The 15,651-nt window shown below is 39.7% G+C and overlaps 1 protein-coding gene across 30 annotated transcripts in view; it reads left to right on the plus strand.

The window, feature by feature from the left end:
• Positions 1-15,651, plus strand: part of CAMK2G (calcium/calmodulin dependent protein kinase II gamma) — a 409,422-nt gene that overhangs the window by 308,010 nt on the left and 85,761 nt on the right. For 13 of the 30 annotated variants that reach the window (XM_073596628.1, XM_073596634.1, XM_073596638.1 and 10 more), the window contains exons 13-14: positions 10,571-10,609; positions 11,036-11,098. The exons of 9 other annotated variants lie outside the window; for them this stretch is intronic. In XM_073596628.1, the coding sequence (XP_073452729.1) occupies positions 10,571-10,609; positions 11,036-11,098 (102 nt within the window). The remainder of the gene's footprint in view (positions 1-10,570; positions 10,610-11,035; positions 11,099-15,651) is intronic. 8 more of the 30 variants (XM_073596631.1, XM_073596650.1, XM_073596637.1 and 5 more) reach the window with 1 other exon arrangement.

Below are 15,651 nucleotides of genomic sequence, written 5' to 3' on the forward strand. Positions count from 1 at the left end.
TGCATAGGTGTGAACCAGGCCTTAGTGAGTTGTGAGCTGTAAGGCTTCATTCACACCTGAGCAGATTGACTTTCAAACGTTTTTATTTGAGTTTTTGAGCGTTTTTACAACTTTATTGCAAGCGTTTTTAGAAATGTATTGCAATAGTTTTAGAAATGTATTACAAGCGTTTTACAGCTTAAGGTGTTTTTGTTTAGCCAATAGAAAGTATTAGGGGTGAGGAGCTGCTGTTTGAGCTGTAAACGCTTAAGTCATGTGTTTTCAGGCATTTCTAAATGAAGTCTATGGGGCCAAAAATGCTAGTAATCTGCCAAAAAGAAGCTCATTTACTTTTTTGAGCGACAGGTGTTTTGCTTCAGGCGACACAATGCTCAGATGGGAACAGGGGCCATTTGAAATGAATAGGATTTGGCTTATTGAGCATTTTAGAGCTTCAAGCTGAAAATCGCTCAGGTAAGAATGGGGCCCAAAGCCACGATTGTACACACGATCAGATTTTCGGCAGGGAATTGTGCGATGACAGACTGTTTGCCTAAAATCCGACCGTTGGTACGCTCCATCAGACAATTGTTGTCCAACTTTCCACCAACAAATGTTGGATGGCAGGCTAGTAAATTTTTGTCGGACAACGGTCTGTTTTCAGATTTTCCTATCGTGTGTACACAAGTCCGTCACACAAGTCCAAAGTACAAACACGCATGCTCGGAATCAATGCTCACCAAACATGACATTAGCAGAAGATGCCCAAAGGGTGGCGCTCGAGCTGAAATCCCTCGTAGTACGTCACTACGTTCATGTTTGTTGGCCGACAATTGTGTACTGTTTGTATGCAAGACAAGTTCCTGACGCACGCCCTTCAGACAAAAGTCTGACGCTTTGTCTGCTGAAAATCTGATCATGTGTATGAGGCTTTAGTCTCTGAGTAAGATTTCCTATGTATGCAGAAAGAGGTTATCTCTCTTTCCTAACTTTTTGTTAGCCTCCTTAGCGGTATTCCCGAGTGTGCCTCGGGGTGAATTTTCAGTACCAAAAGCGGTAACCCAGAGCCACACTCGGGATCTCTTTGCAGGATCCAGGCAAAGTTACTTACCTTGTCCTCAGAATCCTGCGATGTCTCCCCGCTGTGTGTACGAGCCGTGTCTACGCTTGATTCATCTCAGTGCCGAGCTCCGTTGCCTGCGAGCTTCGCAACACGCGGGGACGGAGCATGGCACCAAATTCAAAAAGTTAAAAACGCACAACACATACAGTACACTGTAACCTTACAGATTACATTACTGTATCAAATTATTTCACATTCCTTTTGTCCCTAGTGGTTTGTCCAGTGCCGTGCATGCGGTTTTATATTATATATACTGTTCTTTCTGCCTGGAAGCTGGAGATTGTCTATAGCAACCAAAAAACGTCCCTTTACATCAAAAGCAGTTTTAGACCAGCTAGAAAACAGCGATAATTAGAATCACTTGCAGAATTGAGCGATAGTGATTCGTGGGGAAATTTGTCATCTAACATTGAAAGTAATGACAGCGACAATTCTGTAACTGAGCAAATTTCAGTGTTTTTGATTTGATTACATTATTGAATAATTTTTATTATATTATTATGATTATTTGTAGTTATTTATTAAAATGTAATTTATGATTTCGTGTTTTAAACTTTATCATACTCAAGATGTCTACTAGACTCTTGTTTGGACAGATTTAAGTGCGTTATTCCTAAGAATTACAGGCCTACAATATAAAACTCCAAATTTCCATGCAAAACATTGTACCGCTTTGAGCATCAAAAATCTGAAATAATCATACCGCCAGGGAGGTTAAAGCTGTTTTTTATGTACATACTAGGGCTACAAGCACATTTAGATGCACTGTGTAAGTGACTAGAGGCTTGCAGTGATAGTGACTTGTATTAGTGCAGGCAGTATTTAATACAGAACTTTATCTAGCACCCAGGTTTACTGTGCTGGTGTTACCAAAGGCCATTCATGCATGAAGGGTTTCCTACGTAAGATGCTGGGGTGTCGAGTACTTCTTTTTACGTAGAGCTAATAATAACCAAAGTGAGATTTTGGATATGCTTAATTCACTTTGGTTTGATCCCTTGCCTTATATTACAGACCGAAAACCACAAAATGTGTCATCTCCTTTCTCTGAAGTGTTAGAAAGTCAGTACCAGTGTGGTTTTCAAGATATTGCAGAGGCTTTCAGTTTTTTGCAGCATTGCTTTTTAATTTAAACTCTGTTTTGACAGGGTTCTTTTGCATAGGATCTAGAGAAGTCCCCAGAGGTTTAATGTGTTTACTATATTTAGAAAACAGACAAAATGAGTTGTATTCTTTATTCACACTTGTCAAAAGGGCTATAGTGTTAATTCCTGTGGCATGAATTGGAGGATTCCCGCAGCCAGAATGTCATGTGTTTGCGAAAAGCTTTGGCTCCTCAGTGTGTAGAAAGCAATGACAGGCTGAGAGAAGCCGCAGCTGTTCAGATGGAATCGGACATCCACCGATTTCCTGTGGTTAGGTGCAGATGGTCCCCCTGGACACAGACCGCATCCAGGGATGAACATTTTGCCTTAATTGCAGTTGATCACTGGATGTGCAGACGGCTGCAAACACTGTCACCCTGTCATTGCTTTGTGTAGGCTGAGCAGCCGCATACTGTACAAACACCTATCATTCTGGCTGCAAGAATCCTCAGATTTTTACAACCGGAATCTACTCTATAGCCCTAATCGCAAGTGTAAATACGGTCTTATATATATTTACATATAAGTATTCTTTACACAAGCTTCAAACTCTCTACAGTGCATACTGATGCAATAAATCAGTGGCCTATTGTATGGATACTAGAGAACATTTATTTAAAACCTAAGTTTACCTAAAATAAAAAAAAACAGCACAAGGGAGATATTACTTTTCTTCAGTGCGATGTGTCCCTTGTGTTGCTGTGTCCTCCCTTTGCCAAAATCTTCCTTCTCCAATGACCCCTTTTCCACCTATGACGCCGTAATCTTCTGGTGCAACAGCAGCTAACAGAACTAAAGGGCTGTCATGAGCTCTCGTCAAGAGGGGCCCAACTATACCCACTTTCTGTCCAGCTGCTCCATTCATAGATCCTGTACTATGGCTTCCATGAATGAAACATGATCTATACTACATTTCTAGATTCTATTTAATTCATAGAAGCTGTCGTACGGTTTCTATAAATGGAGCAACTGGGCAGAAAGGGCATTTATAGTCAGGTGCCCTTGATTAAAGCCTTTCAATGTTGGTGTAACCCCCCCCCCCCCCGCCTGCCCCGAAAAGGAGATAGGGGTTGGACTTATGGCGAAATCTGGAATTCCTCTTTATTAAATTCTAGGAGAATGAGTACATTAGTACCCCTTACTAATTTTTACAAAAAGTAATAAGTGAAAAAAATAAAACACAAACATATACTTGCAGCTTTTAAAATAAAGTTTAAATGATAAGTTCAACCCCCCCCCCCCCTCCTAAATTCCAGCTCCTCTATGTACCAATATACCAAAACTACTTTTGCAGAAATAAAAAAAAATCTTTCTATTTCTCTTACACACCCCTTACCTTAGTGTCCAGCTGGCTGTATAAAAAAAACGTCTCCATTACTTCCTGGACAGACCTTGGGATGTGACAGGAAGGAGTTTACCAGCTGACCTCATTAGCACACACCCTGCATTATCTACCCCCTTACTCCAGCAGATCACTACCACCCCTTGTCAGGTGCATGCTTTTTTATGTGCAATCACTGAATTTTGTTCTCATTAAATACACAGCCATAGATCGTTCACTTGGCAGAGTGTGTGGAAGCTGAGTGATCAGACAACAGCCTATGTGAATAAGTGATTGAAAACAGGGGAAGTGTGTCCTGGGTTCTGTAAAGCTCACTATACATTTCCTTTAGATCTACCATCACCTATGTAGTGCAAGGGCCTGCTTGTTTGGATACAGAGTGATTAGATGGATGGTAGCTCCAAAGTAAGGTTGTGAAGATAAATTGATTTTTTGTATTTATGCAAAAGATGTACACTAATGTTATATTGGTACATAAGGGAAATGGAATTTAAAAAAACAAATTAAGATGAACTTATCCTTTAATAATGTCCCCAGAAGTAAATCCAGTGGCAGTCACAGCCAGGTAATCAGTGCGGTATTCCCATCAATCATGAGGATCAGTCAGTCAACGATCTGAACCACGGCACTCCCACCACAAACTGATTCCCAACTGTGGTCATTTAAATTTACCAATGAGAATCCTGAGAGACCTCATTAAGGCAACTTTCACACTGGTTCGCATTGCCCGTTTGCAGTGTGTTTTTTAAAGGATGTGACTCAAAAACTGCCCCAACTGGTGTTTTTGATGCGGTTCCCATTCATTTTTTTTTAACTCATTTTTTTTATAACTCACCAAACATGCTCCAATAATGTTTCCAGCTGGATTTTTTAGGCTGCTTTCACACTGAGGTGTTTTTGAAGCACTTTTGCGTTAAAAAAGATGCCCGAAAGTGGAGCATGTTGGGTGAGCTAAAAAACACCAAAAACGCTCCTTACCATTGAAATGAATGGGAACCGCATCAAAAACTCCTAAAAAAAAAAAAACACACGCTAAGCACTTTTGGTGCAGTTTTTGAGTTGCATGACAAAACGCGCAGCAAAAGCTCTATTACACCGGCATTTTACAGGCAGTTTTGATGCCAACTAGTGTGAAAGTAGCCTTACACTGCAACAAAATTGCACCGCCCCAGTGTGAACACATACATATAATTTAAAGGGAATCATTTTTCTGTTTTAGGTGCTTTTTTTTTTTTTTTTTTTAAAGCAAGAGCGCTTCAAAAACTCCTCCAGTGTGAAAGCAGCCTTTATGAAAGAGGATACCTAGGATTGCACATGGTATTACTGCAGCTGGAAATCTGTCATTTTCCTGTACTGCCATATTGCTGATGAATTGAACGCAGATGTGTTCGAACAACACTAGCCTTCAGTATAAATAGAGAGGGTGAAGCTCCTTAGTATTGACACAGACAGCACATTTTTACCGCAATTTTGTACAGGTCAAAAGGTCACCAGTGTAAAAAGCAGAAAAATGCCTGAAATCTGCCCCAAAGAAGTTCATGTTCTTTTTTGAGCTTAAGGCATTTTTCAGGCGTTTTTGCTTCAGGTGACAAAACGCTCAGATGTGTACAGGCGCCATTGAAGTGAATGTGATTTTGCTTGTTTTTCAGGCGTTTTTTTGAGATTTTTGCTGAGACGTAGCTCCAGTTCTTAGTAGAAAGACCTCAATACACCAGGTGGTCTTTTCTTTTCAGCAAGTTCTTTGTTCCTGACTCATGAGACGATCCTGCTGCCAAACTATTTGGTTATAAGGCTTTAATGTTCTGCATTATTTTGTCTCCACATAAATAGCAATCTTTTTAGATAATAGTCTAGCTTTTCTAGTATGCAGTAGTCCTTACTGAACCACAGTGAGTGTAACTTTCAATCCCACCTGTTTTATTTTTGTCGCTGGCACATGCAGCTTAAGGGACATGGATTTTAACATTTTCCATGACCTAACGCTCAATGGAATTTTTCTTAGAAAGTCTGAAGCATTTGTGTACTGTCAGTGCATGCCTGCAGTAACACAAGCACTGTTCTGAAATACATTTAGGATATAAGATAATTCATAATATTTTCTAATCTGATCTTTCTTTAATGGAAAATATATATCTACACAAGCCTGCATTTTTTGCACTATATTTTTAAAAGATTGAAGATCCTATTGATGGTAAGTGAAGAGAATGTTGTGGCCTTGTGGGGATATATAAAGAGGATCTGTGGTGTTAATGTAGATATAGCTTCATAGGCCACTTCAGATCTTTACATAGACAAGAAAAAGTAGACTTACCATTAAGGTGATTACTGTCTATACCAGTGGTTGTCCACATACAAGGAGTTGGGGGGGGGGGGGGCTCAACTGTGGCCCCTGAGAGCTACAAAGGGCCACACTTAGGCCTCATGCACACTTGAGCTAAAAAATGCTGCTATTACAGGCCTTTGAGCTTTCATTTCTATGCTTCTAAACTCCCCTCCATATTAACCTATGTGCCCAGGCACACTATAGGGTGTTTAGCGGCAGTGGCGTTTAGTGGCAGAACAACAAAAAAAACATCACTTGTGCGTTCATGAGAGGAGCTTTTGAGCTTAAAAAAACGTCTGATGCATCTGAACATGGATAAATGATTCAATGGCCAGAATAAATTAAATATTCTGGCCAATGAAATTAATAAATGCTCAATCGCTTGATACGCCTAAGCGCGCTTGAAATAACATGTGGTTTAGGAGCATTTTTGCAGCTGCTTTTAGAAGAGACCCAGAGAAAAGCATTTAGAAGAGACCCAGTGAGCATGAGGCCATAATGGTAAGTATTCAACAGAAGACTCAGACTTCAGAACCACTAGAGGAAATGGTCAGAGACTGCAGACATACAACAGGGGTGCATGGAGAGTGAATAGACACTACAGAGAACGGGGTACATGCTACATGCGACTGCTAGAGATTACTGTCCTTAAAGCCTCTTTACATATAATTGATTGCCCTACTGAATAATTGGATCTGCAAAGGGCCTCACAGCAAGTACCGAAGGTCTGCATGTGGCTCTCAGGCCGCAGGTTGAGCACCAGGGGTCTATACAGCTTAAAGTGGTATTAAACCCAAACCCAAAAATGTGATATATTGCAGCTTACCAATCATTAGGTGTAGCAGCTGCATTTGTTTTCTTTTTTTGGGGGGATTTCCCCCCTCTGTTTTGACCTGGTGATCTGGCCTCGTGTATTACACCTCGTGTATTAGAGTACTCCCACTCTGGATGAAGGAGCACAGGGGCACCTTTGAACAGCAGCGTTGTCAGTCTGGGGGGGAGGGGAGTCTTAGATGGACTAGCAGATTTAGATACAATAACAAATTGAAGCCAAACTCCAGCTCGTACTTTATAAGGCGTTACAGCAAACCGCTTTGTTCCTTTTTTGGATAAAGGTTTTACATATATAAAAGCTGATTATTGAGCTACCCCTGCCAGTGGGAAATGGTTTGTCCCAGCCCTGTAACTACTACATCTGGACGAGAGCTTCTTCTTTTGAAAATATGAGTGTTACTGGCTGGATCACCAGATGAAAATAGAAGAAAGTAAGTCTAAAGAAAACGAATGTGGCCCCCACATCTAAGAATTGGTAGGCTGCAATATAATGTTTGCTTTTGGGTTTAATACCGCTTTAATAACTTGGTTGTACGCATATGTTAGGCTTTGGTGACTGTAAGTTCATAAGCTGTAAAATGTTTTAATATTGGGCAAGATTCTCCTTTTTATGTCTGTACCAGAAGGAGGAATTGGATGCTTTGAGCAGCAGAGGCATTTCTTTTTTCAGACACTTGTTTGATGGGCAGTTTATCCAGCCCATGAAAGCCAAAGGGCTCACACTTATCGGGTTTGTCAATACAAGCAGAGACATTAACCACTTCAGCTCCAGAAGATTTGGCTGCTCAATGACCAGGCCATTTTTTGCGATACGGCACTGTGTCGCTTTAACTGACAATTACGTTGTCGTGCCTCGTTGTACCCCAACAAAATTGATGTCCTTTTTTTCCCACAAATAGAGCTTTTTTTTGGTGGTATTTGATCATCTCTGCGCTTTTTATTTTTTGCGCTATAAACAAAAAAAGACTGACAATTTTGAAAATAAGCACAATATTTTGTACTTTATGCTATAAAAAAATTTCCCCAATTTTTTTTTTAAAAGCTATTTTTTTTTCTCAGTTTAGGCCGATATGTATTCTTCTACATATTTTTGGTAATAAAAATCGCAATAAGCGTATATTGATTGATTTGCGCAAAAGTTAGTGTCTACATAATAGGGGAAAGATTGATGGCATTTTTTTTATTATTATTGTTTTTACTAGTAATGGCAGGGATCAGCAATTTTTATTGGGACTGCAATATTATGGCGGACAGATCGGAAACTTTTGTCACATTTTTGGGACCATTGGCATTTATACAGCGATCAGTGCTATAAATATGCACTGATTACTGTGTAAATGTCACTGGCAGGGAAGGGATTAACACTAGGAGGCGATCAAGGGGTTAACTGTGTTACCTAGGGAGTGATTCTAACTGGGGGGGGGGAACTGATCGTTGTTCGTACTTAGCATGAATAACAGATCGCTCTCCTCACACCTGACAGCACTGAGATCTGTCTGTTTACATTGACAGATCTTCGTTCTGTCTGTGTGGCGCGAACGCGGATGACCGCCGGGCACGCGCATCGGCTCAGGCGTCGCGCGCTCCCCCTAGTGGTGAAAAGGCGATCCGACGTACAGCCCAGGGGGGAGCCAACCTGCCGCACTATACCTGCAGCGGCTGGTCAGGAACTGGTTAAACTAGCACCATAGAATTCTATAAAATTTTTGTTAAATATTGGGGTAGAACAATGGCTTATCCACTATCTCTATTGTAAGGCTTGGTTTACATATAGTTTAGTAGAGAATTAGTTTGCCGTATGTTGGTGAAATACTCTTTTTATTTACTGCACATGCCTTAACATTTCCACTGTTTGACCTTTCAAATGGCCAGGGCTCCAGGAATATGTTTGTGCTGCATATGACGTATACATGTGATGTTCAGGCCTGGACAGGATTTTGGTAGATTAGGACAAGATTAGTGGAGCCTGATTTTTGCGTATGAAAACGTTTGTAGACATGTCACTCTTTCAGTTCAGTTTGTAGTTAGATATTACTTATTCTTCTGTCATCATCTAGATTAAGGATTTTTCTGTAGGCTGAATGACCGTTTCTGTCTGTGTATTGTACGTCTTGAATCGGGTATGTTTGCAGATTAAAAAAAAAAGAGTAGCCAACTGTTTATATCTTTTGAAGGATGTGATCTGCTTATGTCCTTTTTTTAGACAACAGTGTGTCCCTTTCTCACAATGAATCTGCATGTGATCAGATGCTTATGTCAAGCATCACATCCGGATTTATATTTGGAACATTCTTAACACAGGCCAAATCCATCTGGGCAAGAAACTGGTGCTTCCTGACTTTACCTAATAATAGTTTGACAACCTTGTATTGTGTATGGCAAGTGGTTCCTGGCTTTAAATTACACATTGTGATCATTACAGTTACAAAATTAATTAACTCTAAGTAAATATTTCAGGGCCCATACATTTTTACAGCGTACCCTTTAACATAAGGTGTGCTGAAATTTAAGGGCTGGACAGCCCACACCTTGATATGATCATCACTGAGTCCTCTTTTAGGCCTTGTTCACATGTGCAGTAGAGTTTACCCTCTGAAAGGTGATCAGTGGCAGACTGCTTTTCAGAAGCAGTTGACAGGTGAATATGAGGCAATATGTAATTTTCTTTAAAAAAAACATTAACCATTAAAAGCCCACCACACCATAACTGTTGCATTACACGTGGTTGTGTTGCAGTCACATTCATTTAAATGGGTCACATTTTGCAGCTATTCCGATGAAAGCATCATTTTGTATGAATTCCACCATACCGGGACTGTAGCAATGTGTACTAATATTGCTGCTGGTCATGTTAACTTGGCAGTTCAGTGGACGTTAAAAATGTGGATCAAGCGCCTCGGCTGCTTTAGCACAGCCTTTCCCACAGTGCCTTTCTGTTCCCATACTGCATGTCTTCGGCATACATTTTGCCACTTTTCTAGATGATACCGTCACTACCTCGTCCCCAGAATTTTTCCATTCATTATCTCACATATTTGGAGTTATGGAGAACATATGCATTATAGGGGTGGAGGAGACAAGCATCCGAGCAACTGGGGTAAGAAAATGTTCCTGTGTTGCAGATCATACATTTTGTGAAAAGTTTTTTTTTCCATTCTAACACATAAACTAAAACTGTTTGCAGATACCAATGGAGATATGCACCTCCTTTATTCCTTGGGAATGTTTGCTGACAGGTTTCATATAGAGTACACAAATGACCGGTTATATTATTACATTAAAATACTTAATAAAAGCAATTGTTTCTTTAATAAATGTAATGTTAAATTTCAGCTGTGGCTTAAATGTTATAAGGCTGCATTTGTAACTTAATTCAATGAAAGGTTTTGTGTTCTTTTTTCCTGTCTGTTATTATTTTTTTCACTTGTAACTTTTATAACCTATGTGTAAAAAAAGATGTTTCCTTTCTCCTCCAGTGCCTTAATCCAGTATACAGGAGTGGTAGAATTGCAATGGAGCCACTATGGTTTATTGCCACGATTTCCTCCTCTTCCCACTATTCACTTTTCCCTGAATCTCCTTTGTCAGAAGCTCTTATTCTATCCATCTCTTCCATTGCTGCCCTCTATGCTTGTTGCAATAGTTTATTTTTTTTCTTTGCTCTTTATATTTTTTGCTTGAGAAGTTCTGGGGGAACTTATAGCACATAAGAGTAATTAAAATGTGCTTAATTCCAGCATGTGTCTATGCAAAGCCACATAGAGCATGTCCAAATGTAGTGTGACCATGTTACATCTAATGGGTTTTCTATAATTGAAAACTAGGTGGAGGTAATAGAAGAGAGAAAAAGGAAAACACTACAGGTGGGGACATTGCACTTCTTAGCATCCTTTTGCTTTCTGTCTGATCATTCAGCCACCAACGAAGTTAAATGAGAGATGAAGCTCGCTTTGCATACAATCTTGGCTACCACTCGCTGCTTGAGGGTGAAATATAATTGGTGTTATTGCTTGATTCTATTTGACTTTTTTTTTTTCCTCCAGCACCACTTAAGACTTGGCTTTTATCTTTTGTGCTTTGCAAGTTCTACCCCAACCACTTCTCTAGACAAACATGAAATTAATGTACATGTGCATTTAAAGTCTATTGAACCTTCACAGTATTCTGTTTTTTTGTCATTCTTTTTTTATTTTTTTTATTAATGCTTATTTGACTTGCATCTTGCTTTTATTGTTGCTCATATGGGCTTTTGTTGCGGCTCTTCCCACTGAATGATTTTGTCCAATCAGTTGGCAGGCAGAGCTCCGCCCCCGTTGCAGCCGCAACCAGCGCTGCCAACTTGGCTGAGCAAGGTACGTGGCATGAGTTGTCCCATATCCCAATTACTTTATACCTCAGTTTGATTTTTGTCCTTACTGATTCCCTTTTCTTCCAGTACCTATTCTCCCTCCTTGTTCTGTACTCCTGCCCCTGATGAAACTGCATGCCAGTGCCTGCATGCTCAGGGGCAGGACTTGTTGTGCCCTGTAACAATTACTTTTGGCATGAAGACCCAGTTGACCCCTTTGTGGAGTTTCTTTCCATGGATCTGCTACTAACTTTACCCTGCATGCTAACCATCTCTTGACTGCTCTCTCTTCTTTCTTGTTTCTTATGGGAAGAGGAGAAGTGAAATGGGCAAGAAATACCAGAAGTGTTCTTGAGCTTGAAGCCTGAATTTTTCTTTGTTGCTTGGTGTTTCTTTTCATTTCTTTGAATTGAGTTGTAAGTGTACGCTGCAACAATGTAGATGTTCAAGCATGAAACATAAAGGAAAAAGAACTTTTCAGTTATTTGGTAGCCGTTAATGTCAAATCTGGTGGTTGTTCCCTTAACTGGCCCCTGTATCTTACTTTGCAGTCCTCAGTTTAACAGAAGCAGACACATACATCCCACACCACATAAATGCAAGTCTCGTATATCATTGGTAGATGGCTTACTAAAAAAAAAAAAAAAAAAAGGGCTTGTTTTTTTTTGCAAACCTTGATCAAATTTCTTAGCCCTTCTGTTGAAACTATGATTTCCAGGTAAGGACCGGTGTCCATATGTCCTTTTCAGCCTTTATCACGCTTTACTATAAGCAAATAAAATTGAGTTTCAAGGATTTTTATGTTAACACGATCACACTACACTTTGCTTGGGTTAAAGAAGACTTCTGTGCTGAAATGATTTTTACAGGGCAATAAAGGTAATCTATATGTAAAACAATACTTAAAAGATATCTAAATCTAAGAACAAAAATTGTATATTTTTTCAGTTTGCCAGACCATCGATGTGGTGGCTGCATTCGTTTTTGTTTTTCAGGGTAAGATTGTTTTTAGAAAGTAAACACTTGTTGATCTTGCCAGAATGCAGCATCCTTGTCACTTCCTGTGAGCTGAACGGAATCTTTTCTTGCTTTAAAAGTCCAGCCTGGGTGGCAATCATTAGCTCCCTTTATAGATACAGTAGTGATCAGAAAGTTTTATTCAGTGGATTACTAGGTGAAAACAAATGTGAAAAAGGAAAACAAATGCAGCCGTCTTATTTTTGCACTGGTAAACTGTAGTGTAATACCGTTTTGTTTTTCGGTTTAGACTTTAATTGTGGATATCCTGTGCTACAAATAATTCCTCTTTTACACTTGGTTTCTGCATTTCTGATGCTGGGGGATTCCACATGAAGTCAATGTGGACAATACAGGGATTCTGTTTTTCTTTGGTAGGGTTGGATGGGGCATCTTTATTATATTGCAAAATATATACAGCTATGCTGTGAGTTGATCCTATTATAGGAAGTTGATAAGCATTATAGGGCGTACACACGGTCGGACTTTGTTCGGACATTCCGACAACAAAATCCTAGGATTTTTTCAGACGGATTTTGGCTCAAACTTGTCTTGCATACACACGGTCACACAAAGTTGTCGGAAAATCCGATCGTTCTAAACGCGGTGACGTAAAACACGTACGTCGGGACTATAAACGGGGCAGTGGCCAATAGCTTTCATCTCTTTATTTATTCTGAGCATGCGTGGCACTTTGTCCGTCGGATTTGTGTACACACGATCGGAATTTCCGACAACGGATTTTGTTGTCGGAAAATTTTATCTCCTGCTCTCCAACTTTGTGTGTCGGAAAATCCGATGGAAAATGTCCGATGGAGCCCACACACGGTCGGAATTTCCCACAACACGCTCCGATCTGACATTTTCCATTGGAAAATCCGACCGTGTGTACGGGGCATTAGACTGGCCATACACTTTTAGGTTTTCTTATGAACATTCATGCAAACATTTCCAATGCATTCAATAACTGAACAAATGTAATCCGAAAGTACTTCAAAATTTCATTTTGGAATGAATGGACTTTCTGAAAGGAAAACAACATTCAATTTGTGCAGTCAAGAAAAATGTTCTTGGCACTACAGTAAAAAAATGAACATAGATTTGGCCCCAATAACGACTAGAAAATCGAACAATAGTTTTTTTTAATAAAAAAAGTTTTGAACGATATTCTACAAGTGTATGGCCAGCTTTAGTATTGGTTGGCCCCCATTTCACATTAGGCAAAAAGCAACAATTGTATTTCTACATTTTTACTATTAGAAATAGGTAGATAAACACCTTCATGCATTTATTGTTTTTAGATTTTTTTCTATATTTGTGCAAGACGTTTTAGGCAATACATACATTTAAAATCTTGCTTCTTGATGTGTTCTATCTAGACATTTGTGGTGCACACATGACACATCAGAATATTAAAAAGCGATGGCTTTTGGACATGATCAGGGTAGATTGTTAATCTTCAAGATATGAGCAGGCTTCTTATTCCAGACATGGCCTGTGCTCACTGTGGGGAACTAGGGCCTGGAGAATGCATCATGTGGTTGTCTACACTAATGCCCCGTACACACGATCTGACTTTCCGACAACAAAAACATGGATTTTTGTTTGAGGGATGTTAGCTCAAACTTGTCTTGCATACACACGGTCACACAAATGTTGGCCAACAATTAGGAACGTAGTGATGTACAAGATGTACGTGCTATCTCCATTACGAACACTAGTTTTACAAGACCGCTCGTACTTGATTCCAAGCATGCGTGGACTTTTGTCCATCGGACTTGTGTACACACGATCGGAAAGTCCAACAGCAAACATTTGTTGGTGGAAAATTTGAGAACCTGCTAGCCAACATTTGTTGGCGGAAAATCCGACAACAAATGTTCGATGGAGCATACACACGGTCCAGCGCTTGTCGTCGGAAAATCCAATCGCATGTACGGGGCATAAGAGCTCTTTCGCAGAGTTGATGAGATAGATCGTGCAGACATACTCTCATAGAAAGATGGGCTCTGTCAATCTCTGTTTTCACATAACTCATTTACAGACAGGGCTGGTAAGCTTAGTAACCAATACAAGGATTCATTCCTGAGTAATTTGTGCATACCACTGTTTATTTGTGGGCTTACCCATGCTGCAAGTGATTGACTGTGCTGACCATCTGTTGATCGCTCTTGTTGCATGGAAAAAGAAGACAAAAAAAGTACGTCACAGGAAAATCGTAAAACATATTGGAAAGCAATACATTTGCAGGGAGAAAAGTGCTACCTTTTTTATGACTAACTAAATTAGCACTTCTCTCTTGCAATGCTGGGGTCCTCGGTTCAAATACTGGCCAGTCCTTAAGGCAGTGTTGGGGAGGGGGGGGGGGGGTTCCACTTGTCCCAAATGACACAGTAAGGGGAATTTACTAAGATAGGAGTAGCCAGAATCTGGAGCAGCTGTGCCTGGCAGCCAATAAGCCTCTAGGTTTTTTGTTAAAGCTTAATTGAACAAGCTGAATTTTACTAGCCTGACCATACATTATACATTTTTTTTTTTTTAACAATTTTCATTTAGATATACCAAAACCATATAATATGAGGTCAAACCTAAACACTTTCAATTTGTATGCAATCGGGCAGGTATTTGCACTACATAGTCGAAGGTAACTAAAGGAAATTGAATAGGAAAATTGTATAATTTATGGCCAGTATTCCACTAATAAAATTAGTACCTACGATATGGAGTATGCCAGACATTGTTACCATTCAGAACATGAGTAAGAAACGAAAAGCTAGGTATTGACTAAAAATAATAATCCATGATTAAATAAATGGCTTATCATCCACAGCTGATTATTTTGTTATTTAGTAAATGCTGGTGAGCTAAACCACCCAACCGTTTTTTGTGTCTCTCAAACTCTAGTGCTAAGCTTTTTACACTTTATTTCCAAGGTTTGCCTACCTACTGCCACCCTTAGAACTGGTCCCCACTTTCCCTGGGAGGTTTTTATCATTTTAAAGTGGTTGTACACCTTAGATATTAAATATAAAACAAAACCTATATCCCTCTATAGTGTTTCCTTTTCTCAATAAGAGCACGAAGTGTCATTCCTGTCTGCTGCTTTGTTCCTCTGCTATCAGTACGAATCACTTCAAACAAGTTTAGACAAGACTCTTGTCTAGACTCTTAGACAAGCTTTGTAATTCAGCACTTTGAACAGATGTAGAGAAGAGGCCAGTTATTTCACTGGTTATATGTAAGGGAGTACAATCACTTTAAGAAGGAGGCAACTGCAGGAGTGGGAAGGCCAAGGTGGAGATAATTAATGGAAGACCAAGGTTCGGTCAGGAAGAGGGCCTGGAACTAATTTCGCCTTTTTTCCCCCCGAAGCTTCAGCTAAAAAAGAAATATCTATTTTGGAAAGAATGGCCCTTTAATTACTGGGAGGGTAGAAGAATTTTGTTTTAAATTAGTTTATTTCTTGGCAAACTTTTTTTGTCGTTTTTGTTTTAGATAGTGTGAGGAAGGTTAGACCTTCAGTCAAGTCTTTTATTGCTA

This window comes from Aquarana catesbeiana, linkage group LG08 (genome assembly GCF_042186555.1).
Source record: "Aquarana catesbeiana isolate 2022-GZ linkage group LG08, ASM4218655v1, whole genome shotgun sequence".
Classification (NCBI taxonomy): domain Eukaryota; kingdom Metazoa; phylum Chordata; class Amphibia; order Anura; family Ranidae; genus Aquarana; species Aquarana catesbeiana.